This window comes from Rhinolophus hipposideros (genome assembly GCF_964194185.1).
Source record: "Rhinolophus hipposideros genome assembly, chromosome: X".
Classification (NCBI taxonomy): domain Eukaryota; kingdom Metazoa; phylum Chordata; class Mammalia; order Chiroptera; family Rhinolophidae; genus Rhinolophus; species Rhinolophus hipposideros.
In genome coordinates this window covers 117,653,696-117,668,751 of record NC_138046.1, presented here as the reverse complement: position 1 = coordinate 117,668,751, position 15,056 = coordinate 117,653,696, and the positions used below count along the sequence as shown (strand labels likewise).

The 15,056-nt window shown below is 41.2% G+C and overlaps 1 protein-coding gene across 1 annotated transcript in view; it reads right to left on the bottom strand.

The window, feature by feature from the left end:
• Positions 1-15,056, bottom strand: part of ACE2 (angiotensin converting enzyme 2) — a 39,254-nt gene that overhangs the window by 2,244 nt on the left and 21,954 nt on the right. The window contains exons 10-17 of the mRNA XM_081043603.1: positions 13,098-13,242; positions 10,763-10,861; positions 9,928-10,050; positions 9,114-9,286; positions 7,834-7,892; positions 5,307-5,407; positions 3,666-3,782; positions 1,590-1,784 (exon numbers count right to left, since the gene is read on the bottom strand). Of these exons, the coding sequence (XP_080899729.1) occupies positions 1,590-1,784; positions 3,666-3,782; positions 5,307-5,407; positions 7,834-7,892; positions 9,114-9,286; positions 9,928-10,050; positions 10,763-10,861; positions 13,098-13,242 (1,012 nt within the window). The remainder of the gene's footprint in view (positions 1-1,589; positions 1,785-3,665; positions 3,783-5,306; positions 5,408-7,833; positions 7,893-9,113; positions 9,287-9,927; positions 10,051-10,762; positions 10,862-13,097; positions 13,243-15,056) is intronic.

Genomic DNA, 15,056 nt, shown 5'->3' with positions numbered 1-15,056 from the left:
GCAGTGCATTGGGTTCACTTCTTTAGCCCTGTGATTGTTGAGATGGCTGGCAGAGCAGTAAGAGACTGGGTAGGTTTGAGCTCTGGAGTCAGAGAGAGGGGGCCCTTGGGCCTCAGTTTGCTTATTCAGAAAATGATGGCAGTTATATGGAATCAATGAAATAATGCTGGCAGAGGAGTCACAATACTTGGCATATAATCCTCAGTAAATATTAACCATTATTATTATTTTTAAGAACTCAGTGGTCATTTAGCGAATCGCCTCATTTTAAAGAGCTACCCTACTAAATTAGCAACTTCCAAAGTATAAAGATCAGGGTAGGACAGCTTTGTAGTACACAACAACCAGCTTTGGAATCTGGGTGTATATCCCAACCTGTTACTCATTAGCTGTGTAAACTTGAGAATGTTACTTGGCCTCTCTGAGTCTCAGTTTTACATATACATGAAGATAATTACATATTTACATCATAGGTTTGCTGAGAACATTAATGTGTGAAAGTACTGAGCTGAGTAGCTGGTCTTATTTTTCTGTGTACCTTGACATAGTGTGTGGCATGATGGAAGTATCCCCAAATAATTGAATGAATTAACTTTGGAATAGTATCTCCTGCGCAAATTTTTAGTATGTAGACGAGTGCTTCTCATACTGTAATGTGCACGTGAATCACCTGGGGGTGGGGGGCTTACTAAAAAAAAGGTTCTGATTCAATAGGTCTCCCAGAAACTGATAATTTTGGTTGGCTTTGCGAAGAGAACTTGGAAGCAAAGAGTGACAGGGAGACTCTATGTATCCTTTTGCATTTAAAAATTTTACCATATGAATGTATTCTATTCAATACCTAATTTTAAAAATGAAGCTACTTTGAGGAACTGAAAATCTCTATAGTGAAGAAAATTGAGCAAAATAGACTAGTGCATGTAAAAATTCCACCAAGAACATGTTTAAATAACCTACAGTGCGTGCATAGAGTTTTGTTATGCGCTATAACATATTAACCTCAGTTACATAAGCCCAACAAAAGTAAATGATTTCTCAAGATCAGGAAAAACTACCTAGTGGCAGAATAAGACTATAAACCAGGCCTCTGCTGATTTAAATCCTCAGGGAACGTGGATCGTCGACTCAAGAACAAATTAGGGGGTGCCTGACCCATGAGCTGAGGGGATGATAGGGAGCCTGATACCCACGGAGGAATGAAGATGATTAAAGAGCAGCAGTCTGAAGCAAATCTCAGGGCTCACTCTTCAGCGACTTCACAGTCCAAACCCCTCCCCAACCCAGTGTCTAGGGTCCTGCCTGGACCTGGGAGGGTGCATCAGTAAGAATGATCCTCGGAGCCCACCTGCTGCTGAGTGTGCGGTGCCTCTTGGCAGTAGGGCAACGATGCTGGGCCAGGATGGAGTTTCCCAGCACAGGCATGCCAGTAAACCCCCGGCTGGACACCTACTGTGTGGGAGGGCTGGATGGGGAAGTGCTGAGGAAATCTGACCATTGTTCTGTACAACCTGCCACTGACTGCACATTTTCCAGTTGGTTTTCCCTAAACCTTTGTTTTAGGATAGCTAAGTCTAGGAAAGATCACTTACTTCCTTCGGTCTCTGACTCCGGTGATAACCAGCACAACAATCCCAAGCACTACCACTGCCATCACAACCCCGAAAACAATCAACCATATGGTGACAGGTGGCTGGTAAGGGGGTCCCAGTGTCGGCTGAATACCCAGAAACTCCAGGCTGTTGTCATCCAGGCGGAAAGCATCATTGATACGGCTCCGAGACATCCTATTCCCCAAAGCAAAACACAGGCGAAAGGGACACTTAGGCAAAATAAAATGGCGCGGAATTATTTACTCTATATATCATTGCTCCTGAAAGGATCTGATAAAGCTTATCCTAAGAATGCACTCCTTACATACCAATGAAATCAGGTCCAATGCAAGACATGAGTTTTGACAATGATGCACCTTTCACAAGTTGCAACCTGGATTAGGCTTGGCAACAGCTTCGCTGGAAAGTGGTTTGCAAGTATGGAAACATGCAAATGGCTTGCACTTGTTCATTTGTGACCATTGTGTTCAAAGGCAAAGTTAGCATATTTGGCAAGAACTTCCCTTCTGTCAGTCTGTCTACAATGACTTTACATGAAATAATGGAAGAGGACAATGGGCACACCTCTTCTACCAGTGAATCGGGTCCTATACCCAGCTGTATTTTCCAACTAAAAGGTGTCAACCTTTGGAGGCAGCACTGGGACGAACACAGGAAAGGGGCCTTTGCCAATTTATCCAGCACTAGGATGGGACTTGGCTGAATTTTATAGAGAAAGAAAGGATGGAGATTATTTTTAAAACAAAACAAACAACAGTGAAATGGAGAATATTCTGGATGGAAAACCAAAGTGTCTGGCATCCCACCCTCCTACCCTTGGGGAAAATGCAGGGCAGGCGGTCAGAGCCCACCCAGGGAGGGAGAGAGGTCAAAGCAGAATTAGTCATGTAACCTTTGGCAACCTCAGCCTGGAAGTGTCTCAAATCATTCAGAAAGTTCGAGGTCCCCTGCAGTGTGCAGGAGGGCCGGGCTCTTTCATGATGATCTCAGCTGGCACTCTTCCCCCAAACAGAGACAAGTCATTTGGAGGAAGTCAGTAAGTCTCTGGGCGTGGCTGGGTTGGCCATCCCAACTAAGTGAGATTTTCTAGACACACACACAGCCCAGCACATTTCAGTTCTGCTTCCAAAGATGAAGAGTGGCTCAAGGGGGCCACCTACTGAGCTTCCCTACAGCAGTGGGTATCTTGAGCTTTTTAACACAAGGGGAACCAGCTACATCTACCCATTCTTTACTTTTGTTGTTTTGGGAAACGGCTGAGGCAAATGTACAGGGTGTTGCTTCTAAACACTCACTGTGCACAGCACGTCCCTCTCCTAATGTGGAGGCTCCCCAGTGTCTAAGGAAACCTATTCTTGCCTACTTTGTTTCAGACCTGGGTTAGTTAAATGATTCCTACATCAAAGTCCCCTAGCAAATGAAGGCCATCAATACCTGCCCATGTCCCTTCTGCACTGAAACATCTCCCATGAGTGCTAGCCAGACTTTCTTCAGCCAGTACCTGCTGCCTCTGCTGGAGAGCATTCTCGGGTCACAAGAGTCTGCCCAGCCTGTGGGCCCAAATTTCTGGGGGATTCACGTCCCCTGGAAGCAGTTCTCAGCCAAAGAGTGATGGGAGGTGGTGAATAAATACCCCAGCTCTGCTGGGACAATTCAAAGGCATATTCTACACAGTCTCCCAGAACTCTCAGCAGAATGAAGCTTATATTGAACAAGGGTAACTTGCTCAATAACAGGTCATGCATTATCATTCTTCCATTGTCTGTCTCCTGTCCACATTTCTCTGTCAGTGCCTCTTGAGATCACCTCACAAATAAACTACTTACACACTCAAATGCTGTCTAAGGGCCTGCATCGGAAGGAACCCAAATCAAGACAATGCCGTTGCTATGATATCCTCCTGGAATTAAAATCCATGATTTTACAATGACTTAAACCATGTAAATGACTCAGACCAGTGTCTGGCACACAGTAAGAGCACACTTGTTATTAGTTATTGTTATTATTGCATTTGTTAACCCCTCAGCCTTATATAGTTTGAAAGTAAAAGATCACCTGATGGCCCCTTCAACTTCCGGTCTAGGAATGATGTCAGACACATTTCTAGGTGAAGTGACATGGAAATTGAAGGAGATTCTTGGCTTCAAATTACTCACCCACACGTTTTCCTCCCTGTGGACAAACAAGAGAAACATCTTCCTTTGTAAAGAAAGGACACAATAAAGAGAATGAAGACTTCTGCTGCTGGTGAAAAGGAGATTAGGGGGAGGGTCACAGGGCGAAGTAGGAGATATGGGGCAGGGCCATGACTAAAGAATGTAATTGTCCAAAAGCTTAACGCTGCCCAAAGCACATGAACTCAACTCCATAAGTTGTGACAGCAAGTCTTGGCATAATTTCTTCTGCCACCATATAAGAACCACATTTGTTTTCGATGATACAGAAATTTCAAACTGAAAACACCAGAGGAATCAGCGAGAAATCACTGGTGACCCAGGATTGTGATAAACAACCTGGTGAGCAGCAGTGGCTTGGTAACATGGACAGAAGTGGATAATTTACATCCTCCAAAACTACCCCGCCCAACAACGGTGTCATGTTACACCCACGGGGGAGGGGGAGGAGTGGGGCTCATAGGACAATGTGACAGGGCTGTGCTCTCACAGCTGCCAGGGTGATCCCAGGAAAACCTAAGGCAGATCATGTAGCTCAAAGCCCTTCTCACTCAGAACAAAAGCCAAAGTCCTTAGAACGGCTTGTGAGGCCCACGTGAACTTTCTTCTCCCCTTCCCACCCATGCCCCAGTACCGCCCTAACCATAGTACCTCCTACTCATCTTCTATTAGCTCTCTCTGCTCCAGCCACACTGGCCTCCTTGCTGCTGAAGGATAGTCATTCCTCAGGATCTTTCCATCAGCTATTTTCCCCGACTGACACATTTCCCCCTATTGTCGTCATTACTGACTCTCTCTCGCTTTTATTTTTTATTTATTTATATTTATTTTTTAATTTTTTAAAAAATCTTGGATCTTGGAAAATTCTTTCTTTTTTTTAAAATTAGTTTTAGGTGTATAAAACAATGTAATAGTTAGACATTTATCATCTATATCCCTCACACAGTGATAACCCCCCCTCTGGCTCTGGCTCTTCCTTCAAATATTAATGAGGCCTTTTCTGACCATTTTTGTTAAAACTGAAGTCTACACACACACATGCACCAGCACTCCCCAGCCCCTTTCCTATTCTATTCTTCTCCCTAGCGCTTAGAACCATCTAATTCTACTATATTTCACTTATATATTTTGTTGATTATCTGTAACATACACACACTCACAAGTAAAACATACACATTAGAACACAAGCTCAATGAAGGCAAAGTTTTCTGCCTTTTTCTTTCAGTGCTGAGGGTGCATGAGAGCATTTGGGGGAGGGAAGGGAGGAGGAAAAGGAGAGAGGAGGGGAGGGGAGGGGAAAAGGCACATAATAAGAAAAATGCCCTTTGCAATCTACAAGTCAAATAAGTCACAACCATCCCTAAATAGAGTGATCCAAGTTCCAGAAAGTCAACGTTTGAAAGATATTAGGAGGTTTTTCTTAATTTCACTTGAAGAAAAGGTTAAGCATAATATCTTCTCAGACCCAAGAATAAGGGAAGTTCTGATGGAAATAACTTGAGAGCACAGAAAATCAACTCACCCAAAAAGAATTGTCTGGTTTTTGGTTTTTAAAAAATACTCTCTCATGGCATATGCAACAGATGACCGGAACAAGTACATTTCATTGTTATTCCATTCATACTGAAAATTCAAAAGAAAACCACTGCTCAGTAGGAATCACAGGATACATGCAAAACCTACAAGTTTTATTGTAGTCTACAAGCACTTTTAAAAATTTTCTAATATTCCAAAGATTCTTGCTATTCATTAAGTCAGTGACCTCCAACTTGAGTGTGTATCAAGTATTGCCTGGAGGCCTTATTAAACCAATGACTAGTGGGTCCCACCCTCAGAGTTTCTAATTCAGCAGGTCTAGGATATGACATAAGAATGTGCATGTCTAACAAGCTCCCAGTTGGTACTGATGCTGCCGGTCAAGCAACTACGCTTTAAGAACTGCTGGGTTCACTGATTCTTTTGCCTTTGTTTGGTGTAACACCCTGAGGGCAGGGTGTTTATAGAGGGGAGTCACGCAGGTCATGGATTTGGGTTAAAATGTCCATGTACTGTAGACAAATATGCAGAGTTTTTACTATTTTTATAGTAAGCCCTCAGATATGTATAACGTAAAAGATAAAGAAACTTGAGGTTCAAAGGAAAAAATAACTGTAAATAACAAGACAATTTGTTTGTTCTTGTTTTCCAATGCTAAACAAATGGCTTATGTATTTGCATAGTCTCTGAAAAACTTGTTTCAAGAGAAAAACAAGCATTCACTCTTTCTTCCAGTAGATGGCAGTAGAGATCAACGAATGGCACAAAGTTTCCATCTGTCCTGGACTTTCAGGAAAAACAATTATAAGATTTCTCAAAGGAATTGTTACATTATCTACAGCTTGATATCACTCAGGTTTGAGAAAAAGTTGCTCTAATAGTAATAATATTATTAATATCACTACTAATAATATTCTGGTTACTATTTCTATATTAAACAAATAAATAAAGGTTGAGTTCTCTCAAAAGATCCAGGTGGAGTTAGCCATGAAATAGCTTGAACTGGACAGACATTCTGCCTCTGATGTGTAGCAGGTGTGCTAGAAATATGGTTCTGGTCTCATCAAAGGAGTCTTTTACTCAGTACATCGGCCTCAGAATGTTACACCATCAAACCCTCTAAAGAGTATTTACCAATTCCTCACTGCATGGAAGGAACACATGGCACAGACGTCAAAATAAAAAGAAGATAATTGAAAGGGAACCCAATCTGCTGGATACTTTGAAGTGATTAAAATGTATTAGGCCAAGGGAGAGCTAATAAAAACATGACAGAAAGAGAAATAATCCCACAGACACTCCATGATTGTTATGAAACAGTAAGTTGAATTTTTAGCTTTTGGGAAGTGATTCACGTCCATTTTTATTATTTCTTTCTTAAATGTTCATTTTTGACTCCTACTACATTATTTATATTCAGATGTCTTACTCATCTGTGAAATTACACTACAGGTACTGTGGAGTTTGGGACAATATTTAACTTCGCAGGAAAGGAAGGGGATAGACATGCAATCTTTGGATCTTTCCAGTGCAAGTAACAATTTACTCTGCACTGTTTTATCCACTAGTCCCAGATTGTCTTTCAATCCTGCAAGGCCTTCAGGGTGCTATGTCCTCACCCAGGCCTTCGATCCCCATGTGCCTGGGACAAACTTTTCCTCTTTCCAAGCCTAAGCCACTACTTCTTCAGACTGGATAACTGGAAACAGGTGTTTAGGAGAAGCATTAGCTGATTAATGTAATTCACATGAAGGTGTGAGTGATACGATTTTCTGTAAAACGTTTTATTACCCCAAAATGCATCTCTACATCAGTGGTTCTCAAACTTTGTAATTAAAATCACCTGGGGAGCTTTTAAAACTCTGACGCCCACCTCTTGATGCCACACCCAGAGCGATTAAGTCAGAATCACTGGGAATGGGACTCAAACAGGAATAGTTTTAAAACATCCCACGTGACTCCAGTGTGCAGTTGGGTCTGAGAAACAGGGTTTTGAATCAGAGCATCCCAGCCTTTGTTGTGTAGACGAATGACCTGGAGGCTTGTGCAAATGCAGATTCTGATTAAGCAGGACCATGGCTGGGGCCCAAGAGTCTGCATTTTTAACAAGCTTCCACGATATAGATTGACTAAACAAAACAAAGTAAAGCTCCCTACGCTACTTCTAAAAACAAACCATGTCTCAAAACATAACCATGTTCTCTTCCTTGAGTATAACTAAAGATGATAAGAGTAAATTGGAAGGGTGGGTCGTTGTTATTTAAGATTGGATGTTTTCTCATTCTTCCTAACACCTTCAAGGTAACAAGGAATAAGTAGACACAGCCAATCTAATAAGGAATGTGTTACTGGGCGGGGGGTGAGGGGGTGAAAGAGCAGAAGGCCAGAATCTGGGACTTGTTCTTAGAAGAACCACGTGGCCGCTCATCATTTAGACCATTCTGGAATGGGCTTGCTGTGTTCTATTTAAGGGAGTGCACTAAAGTCATGGGTGCACTGTGTGGAATACTCACGGCTTTTTCTCCAAGAGCTGATTTTAGGCTTATCCTCACTTTAATGCTTTGGTCAGCATCTGATTAAAGAGAAATCACAGAATATTGTTACAGATGACAGATCGGCCGCGTGTGTTTATTTCCTTCCCCTCCCAAGATCCCACTAAACCGATACTAAAGGAATTATTTAAAAGGTATAAAGACACTTTTGGAAAATGAGAAGTAATGGAGGAGTGCTGAGTGCTTTGTCAAGGGGGAGGAAGCCATGGCCTAATGAGTACACCGAGGCAGTGTAGAACTCAAAAGTCCCCAAATCCCATACAAGCTGGGGATTACGGTACATCTGGGGGTGGGAAGAAGACACTGGACTGAAAACAAGGGGGATGAAAGTCAAGTATGGTTAAAGCCACTTTGGGGAACAGTTCATCCTCCTACCCCATATGCACTTGCTTAGAAAATTACTTAGAGGTTGTGTTTCACGAAAACAAGAATTAATCCAGGAAGAAGACATGGAATCTAGGAAGCAGTGAATTCGATGCAGGAAAGCAGCAAAGGGATGCTGCTCAGGATGAAGACTGTGGTCCAGACTGAGACAAGAGGAAATAAGACTCCAAGAGGAAAGTCTAGGAAAAAAATGAGATTGAAAAGAAGAGATATACCGGAATAGTTGGAGAAGATGAACGCACTGCATATGGCAAATCAGGCATGAAAAATAAACGGGGGAGTAGGAACTCCAGGACAAACAAAAGCCACATAAGAAAGGATATAAAATACTATATTACTCGGCTCTGCAGACATAATGATGTAAATAATGATAATTTCTTTACTAAAAGTCATTATAAAGCTTTTTGGGAGAATGAGAAGGGGAGGTGGAAGAGTAGGCAGAAGTGTATATCTAAAACTGACCAACAAAGAAATAACAATATATACAAATTGTTTAGAAATATGGAAGTAACTACCAGAAAGAAGAGATAATAGCATGAAGGTTGTTGAAGGGTTTGTCTTTGAGGAGCAGGATTCGAGGACAGCGACTTGGGGACTGTTATATATATTCTTTTGTTGTAAATATGGGGATTGCAGAGAGAGAGAGAGAGAGAGAGAGAGAGATTTCTCACTGCTACCTAGTAGGTACTCAAGAAATAATGCGTTTCCTCCCCAGTAAAATGGCAGTTGCCATGACAGCACAGTGAGAAGAGGGAGAACATAGCCTGCTGTGTCAGAGACCCATGAGACCTGGGCCACAGAAGACCCGGGGAAGAAGAAAGGGAGCCATTTGAAATGCGGCAACTTGATGAACTCACATGGACTCCAGTCAGTGTTCCATCCCACAAAAGACTTCCTGTTCTGCTCCCTCAGCCACATATGCAAGGGCTCGAAGTACCTGAGCAGCGGGCCTACATCCATCGTCTTTGAGTCTACAAAGTCTTTCAGTACTGAGGTCCAGGGTTTTGATTTTCCAACGCTCAACATCTGCCTACATGAACAAAGGGGAGGGTGGGTTCAGGGTCTTCTGAGGGATTCTGGATGGACACATATTCACATGTATGATCTACGGTTTCCCCTCTTTGGCTTGTCTAAGTTTGCTCCTAGCAGATCTGAAAACAAGGTGTGTTAACAGATGTATACATCCTTCAAGCTCTCCTCCCTTCCAGGTACTACAAAGGGAAAGCTGTAGTTATGACATGGAGAAAGGAGGTAGCCTTTCCAGCCATCACATGATCTAGCTTCCTCTGTGACCAGAAAAGAAACATTTAATTGGTAGATGAGGACATTTTGAGGACAACAATTTTCTTTGTAGAACAAAGACATCAAATTTAAACCCAAGCATTATACTCTCAAGATCCATCCATGTTGTCGCAAATGCTCCTATATCATCTTTCCTTAACGCCGAATAGTATTCCATGGTGTATATACACCACAACTTCTTTATCCATTCATCTATCGAAGGACATTTTGGTTGTTTCCATAATACAGAATTGTACACCTGAAATCTATGTAAATTTACTAACAATTGTCACCCCAATAAATTTAATTAAAAAAAAAATTTAAACCCAAGCGTGGAAATGAGTAATTTTGGATAGTAGGAGAGGTTCAACATTTTGAAACATTTCTTACTGCAGCTTCGTCCCTGCATCAGTGGAATTTGAGATATCACATTTGTGCAGGGGACCATCGTGTTGAGCTATTCGACAAAGGGCTTCATGAAACTGGAATTGAAAAATGGTCCTTGTGTAATAACTGTAAAAGACATGAAGAAAGAAAAAAGCAGGCCCACATTTAGTTACTGTGATACAGTCATAGATTGGGGCATTTATTTAAATTCTTAGATCCTAGTAACCAAAAAGATACTAGTCAAACCTCTTTGTCCAGAAAGACCCGAACATGAAACCTACAGACTCATCATTACCTTTCTGCATTTCTGTATCAGCTGATAAAAATGCAGTGCTATTTTGTTAAATGATAGCTCACATTCGTATTGTGTTTTACAGATTTATAGCCCTTCCATATACATGATGTCAATCAATCCTTATGGCAGGTTAATATTATTTCTTCTTTACAAAAAAGAAACTGAGGCTTAGCAAATTCACGATCTGGGGCTAATCAGTGAAGAACATAGGGTTTTGGACTTCACATTAAAAACACTCTCTCCATTACAATCACTCTGAACTCTGCCAGTAACAAGAAGACAAACAGAAATACTGGTTTGTTTTTCTCCCAAGGATATTATAAATTCCTTGATGTTTATTTAACCCAATAAATCATGGAGAGGTAAATTTAATGGAAATTGATATACAATTTTTGAGGTCTATTTTGAGGTTTTGGGGGGGAGGTGGGTGGAAACAGAAAGAGAAATTACAGTCATCACTTCGTAGATCACTGTTTCTTTGCCATTAGCACGGCTGTCCACAAAGCCTACAAGTTGAACCGTGAGAAGAAGAATGTCATTTACCGGATGAATGAGTAATCATTAGCAACATGGAACAGAGACGCTGGGTCACAGTACGTTTCATCATGGGGTACAGGTTCTACCACCCCGACGATCTTTCGCCTTTGGGGAAAAAAAGAAGAAACATTAGCTGTGGATCACTTATCATGAGAAGGCACAGTTGGGTGCAGTTTCACCAACAGATGGTATTTATACTGCAATAGGTTGTCAGACGTAATAGAAACAGTGCCAAAAATGACAGAGTACAACCCATTATGTGGTTACCTCTTCCCTTTTTAATTCAGCCAGACTATACCATTGGAAAATAGCTATGTCTTCAAAACACTGATTTGATAAAGTGTATTTCATGGCCAAAAACATATAGTAAAAGTCCTAATAATTTCTGTCTGGCACATCATAGCTGATGTGGCCCTGGCAGACAGAATTTTGTCAAGTTGAAATCTTCCTTATTCTTCAAGGTTAGTTCCTGCCAGCACAGCGAAGCCTTCCAGCTCCCTTAGTTTTCTCTAGCTGGGCCGCCTTTGTCATTTCTCTCTCCATTTTGTAATTGTTTGCATACAGCGCCTTCTTCTCCCAGAGACGTGAGCTCCTAGAGGGCAGGGTGCCTTATCTCAGCCATCTCTACAGTTCCAATGTAAACACAGTGTCTGATGCTAAGGAAAGACTTCACGTGTATTTGTTGAATGAACAGAGTAATTAGTGCATTAATGAACCACCTTAAGGGTCTGCTTCCATTAGGGTACCTTTAAAAATAAACTAAAAGTGATCAAAAAGTAATTCATTTAGAAAAAAGGAAGGAAAACCATGTATTTGGCATTGTTTAAACATAATACATTTGTCTGATTGTGGGATCATTATAGACACAATTTCAGTAATACGCAAATTCTAGAAACAGTTATTATAGATGCTGCTACCTCCTTCCTCCCAAATAGGATTTATGTTAACAACGAGAATCTTGCCGGAAAAGCAGCACTGATTTAAACTTAGGGATATGGGGCTCAATGTTGCATAGGTAAATCTTCACGACTAAAAAGAAAAACAAGAAAAAAAAATTGACAGGAGTCTAATAGATGGGGGGGAAACATTTCCTCCCTACCTCCCTTCCTCTCTACTCTCTCCCTCTTTCTGTCCCTCTTTCCTTCCATCCTGCTATTCTGTCTTCTTTCAGAATCTTTCATCTAAAATCCATTTAGTTCATACCCACACGTGCCAGGCACTGTGCAAGGCGCTTGGGACATGGTGACCAAAAACATAGTGCTGAAGCCATTGAAAGGGATCACTCCCTGTTGCCCAAACATGCCAGGCTCTCTCTAGCTTGGAATTTTCTCGGTTCCCCTCTACACACACCTGCTTAACTCCCACACCTTTCTCAGAGCTCAACTTGGACGCCTCTCCTCATCTGACCAACCAGATTGGGCTTCGGGTCACCCTTTGGGTACCCATGGATCCCCATTCCGTCCCATCACAACATCGCATGTTGTAGTGGTTTCATTTTCCACATTCCTCTGCAGAGTAAAGCTCTTTGAAATCAAGGAGAACATCTGAAAGATCAGCATTGGATCCCCAGTGCTTTGCGTAGAAGGTGGAGTCAATATTTTTTGTTTAAAAGAATGAATAAAAGAACAAACAAAAATGAGTAAATTGACCATGTCCTAAATTATATCACAGTGTAATAGGTGACTGAAAACTTAAGAAGACACAGAGTGAGAAGTTGTGTCATCTGACCCTGTTTGGGTGGGATGGGGCAGAGCCAAAAAGATGTTATCTAAGAAGAGGGCACCCAAATAAAGACTAAAAAAATTAAATGGAAGCAGCTGAGTGTGTGTGTGTGTGTGTGTGTGTGTGTGTGTGTGTGTTGGTGGCATTTCCCGCCCTAATGTACTTCTCTCTCATTTTCACATACAGAGAATGCAAAAAAATGTATACACATTTCAAGAAAGGAAAAAACTGTGTTAAAACTGTAATACTCAATATATACCGATAACAAAAGATGAATACAAGTCACGTGTATACACTTTTTTTGGCACCCCCGGTATTTAGCCCCACATTACCTGATTTTAAAATTTATCTATTGAAATCCCAGTTATTCTGACTGTGAATAATTCACTGAGAACCCCAATCCTAGTTTCCTTAGATTGGGTTCTCCCAGAAGTAGACCCTGAGACAAGGTCCTGGGAAACGATCCCGGGAAACATTGGCGAAGGAGTGAGGAAATGAGACAGGGAAAGGAAAACAATCCCGAAAGGTGTGTTATCAAACCAGTTATTATTTAAATGCTTTTAAGTGAACAGCAAACTCATGGGAAAACATTTTACTGATTGCTTATTCATTGACTTACTTCATCTCCCACCACTTTTTCATCCACTCTTCTTTGGGAATTTCACCCTTAAAGACCATCCACCTCCACTTTTCTAACATGTAAGTAAATGGTAGAGTTCCAACAATATTCAGTGCTTGTTTGAGTAGGAAGTTTATTTCTGTTTCTGAAAGTAAAATGGAAAAGGACAAATATTAAGATGAGGATGACAGTGGATGTTTTCTGTTGGGTAATTTCCTAATCTCAAAATATTCCCCAACATATACTTACTATAAGGATGATTACATGAGAAATATTGACAGTAGGCATCATAATATGTATATACAGTTTCTCAGTTAAGAGACTTACAGTAAAGTGAAGCTTTGGCTAGAACAGGTAAGATAAATCCAAAATATCCTCACTTTTTTCATTAGTTTCAATCGCCTTCCTTAAGTACCTCTTATCAGAGCTAATTAGGGCTATTTCATCTACTTTCCCAGTCATACTATTTATTCTTGTAAATTCCATGAAGGCAGAGACTGGTAATGTTTCATTCAAGACTGTATACCTATCCCAGTGTATGCTGTATGATGCCCTCTGTGTCACTGTTAAATAAACAAATAATAAACAGATGTGGCCAAAAGCCAGCAAAACAGAAAGGGAAAAAAACAAATAAAAAACAGCCTTCCCGGAGGAAACCATCTACTGGATAATCAGAAGTACAATGTACTTTAAATGTACTGCCATCTTTCTTACCTGAGTTTAAAGTGATTTAACAAATTATGCTATTTCATTTATCCTTTATTAGTGGTGTAAAAAGGCAGTAGGCTTCACTCCAGTGTACAAATGAAACTCACTGAAATGTAAGTGGGGGACATTATCTGCTTGGCACACCAATCTATCTCTAGTGTCTATAAATATGCCTTGCACAGTTTGTGCTCAATAAATAGATTTGGAAGAAAAAAGGAAGCGAGAGGGAGGGAGGGAAAGAGGGAGAGGAGGACTGAAGGGCCTTCTTTGTTTAACATCATTCACCGATCAGGGGCAGAGCCAAGAAAAGAAGAGGAGTGTTTCAAACCAGAGGTTTAATCATGTTCACTAATGGCTTAGTGATTCAACCATCTTTGCCTGCTGTCAGGGAATATTTTTAAAAAATGATGAAACACATAATTGTCTGTCAATTGACTTTAGAATGACACTTTAAAAGTAGAAAAAGGTGTGGTTATTGTAAAGCCCTTTCCCCTTTGTTGCTCCCTTCATGGGAGGACGCTGCTACTCATTTATTTCCCACGGGGTCTGCTTATAGTAAGCTTTTCAGACATGATGATGGCTTTACACTGACCTACTCCCAGGCCCTCATGAGATCACCAAGGTCTGGGCCAGAAATCAAGGCAAAGTGAATTGCCCACACAAGAATGAAGAAGCTCTTGACCTTGACCTCACTGACCAAACCTTCCAGCCAGTGGAGCTGATGTTTATGTCCCAAATAACTAAAATGAGAGGACAGAAATACATGAAAGGAAAGAACATACTTGGCTCTAAGTGTCCCTCTTTTATGAGGGAGAATCAAAAGCCACCGCATCCTCACTAAAGAATCTGGATCTTGTGAACATTTGTCCTGTTCTATCAAGTCCAAGCCATCCCAAGAGAAACAGTCTGCCTCATCCAAAGAACAGCATGGATCTATCGCTTCTCGGCCTTTTGGCTAAGATCAAGTGTAGCATGGATCTGAGGGAATGCTACAGGGGCAAATTCATGCTTCCATGGGATGAATGGAACATTTCAGTCCCTTCCAATCTTGATATTCCACTACCCGTTCTTTAAGCGTTCCTAAATCTCAAGTTACCCTTTACTTTGTATAATATGATGGGAAAAGCTTTAGATTAGGGCTCTAGTTCTGGTTCTGCCACGTTGCTTTTTGACTTTGGGCTAGTTACTTTCCTTCTCTTGTCTTCAGTTTCCTTCCTCTGCGAAATGGTTCTTAGAATCTGTTCCAGCTCT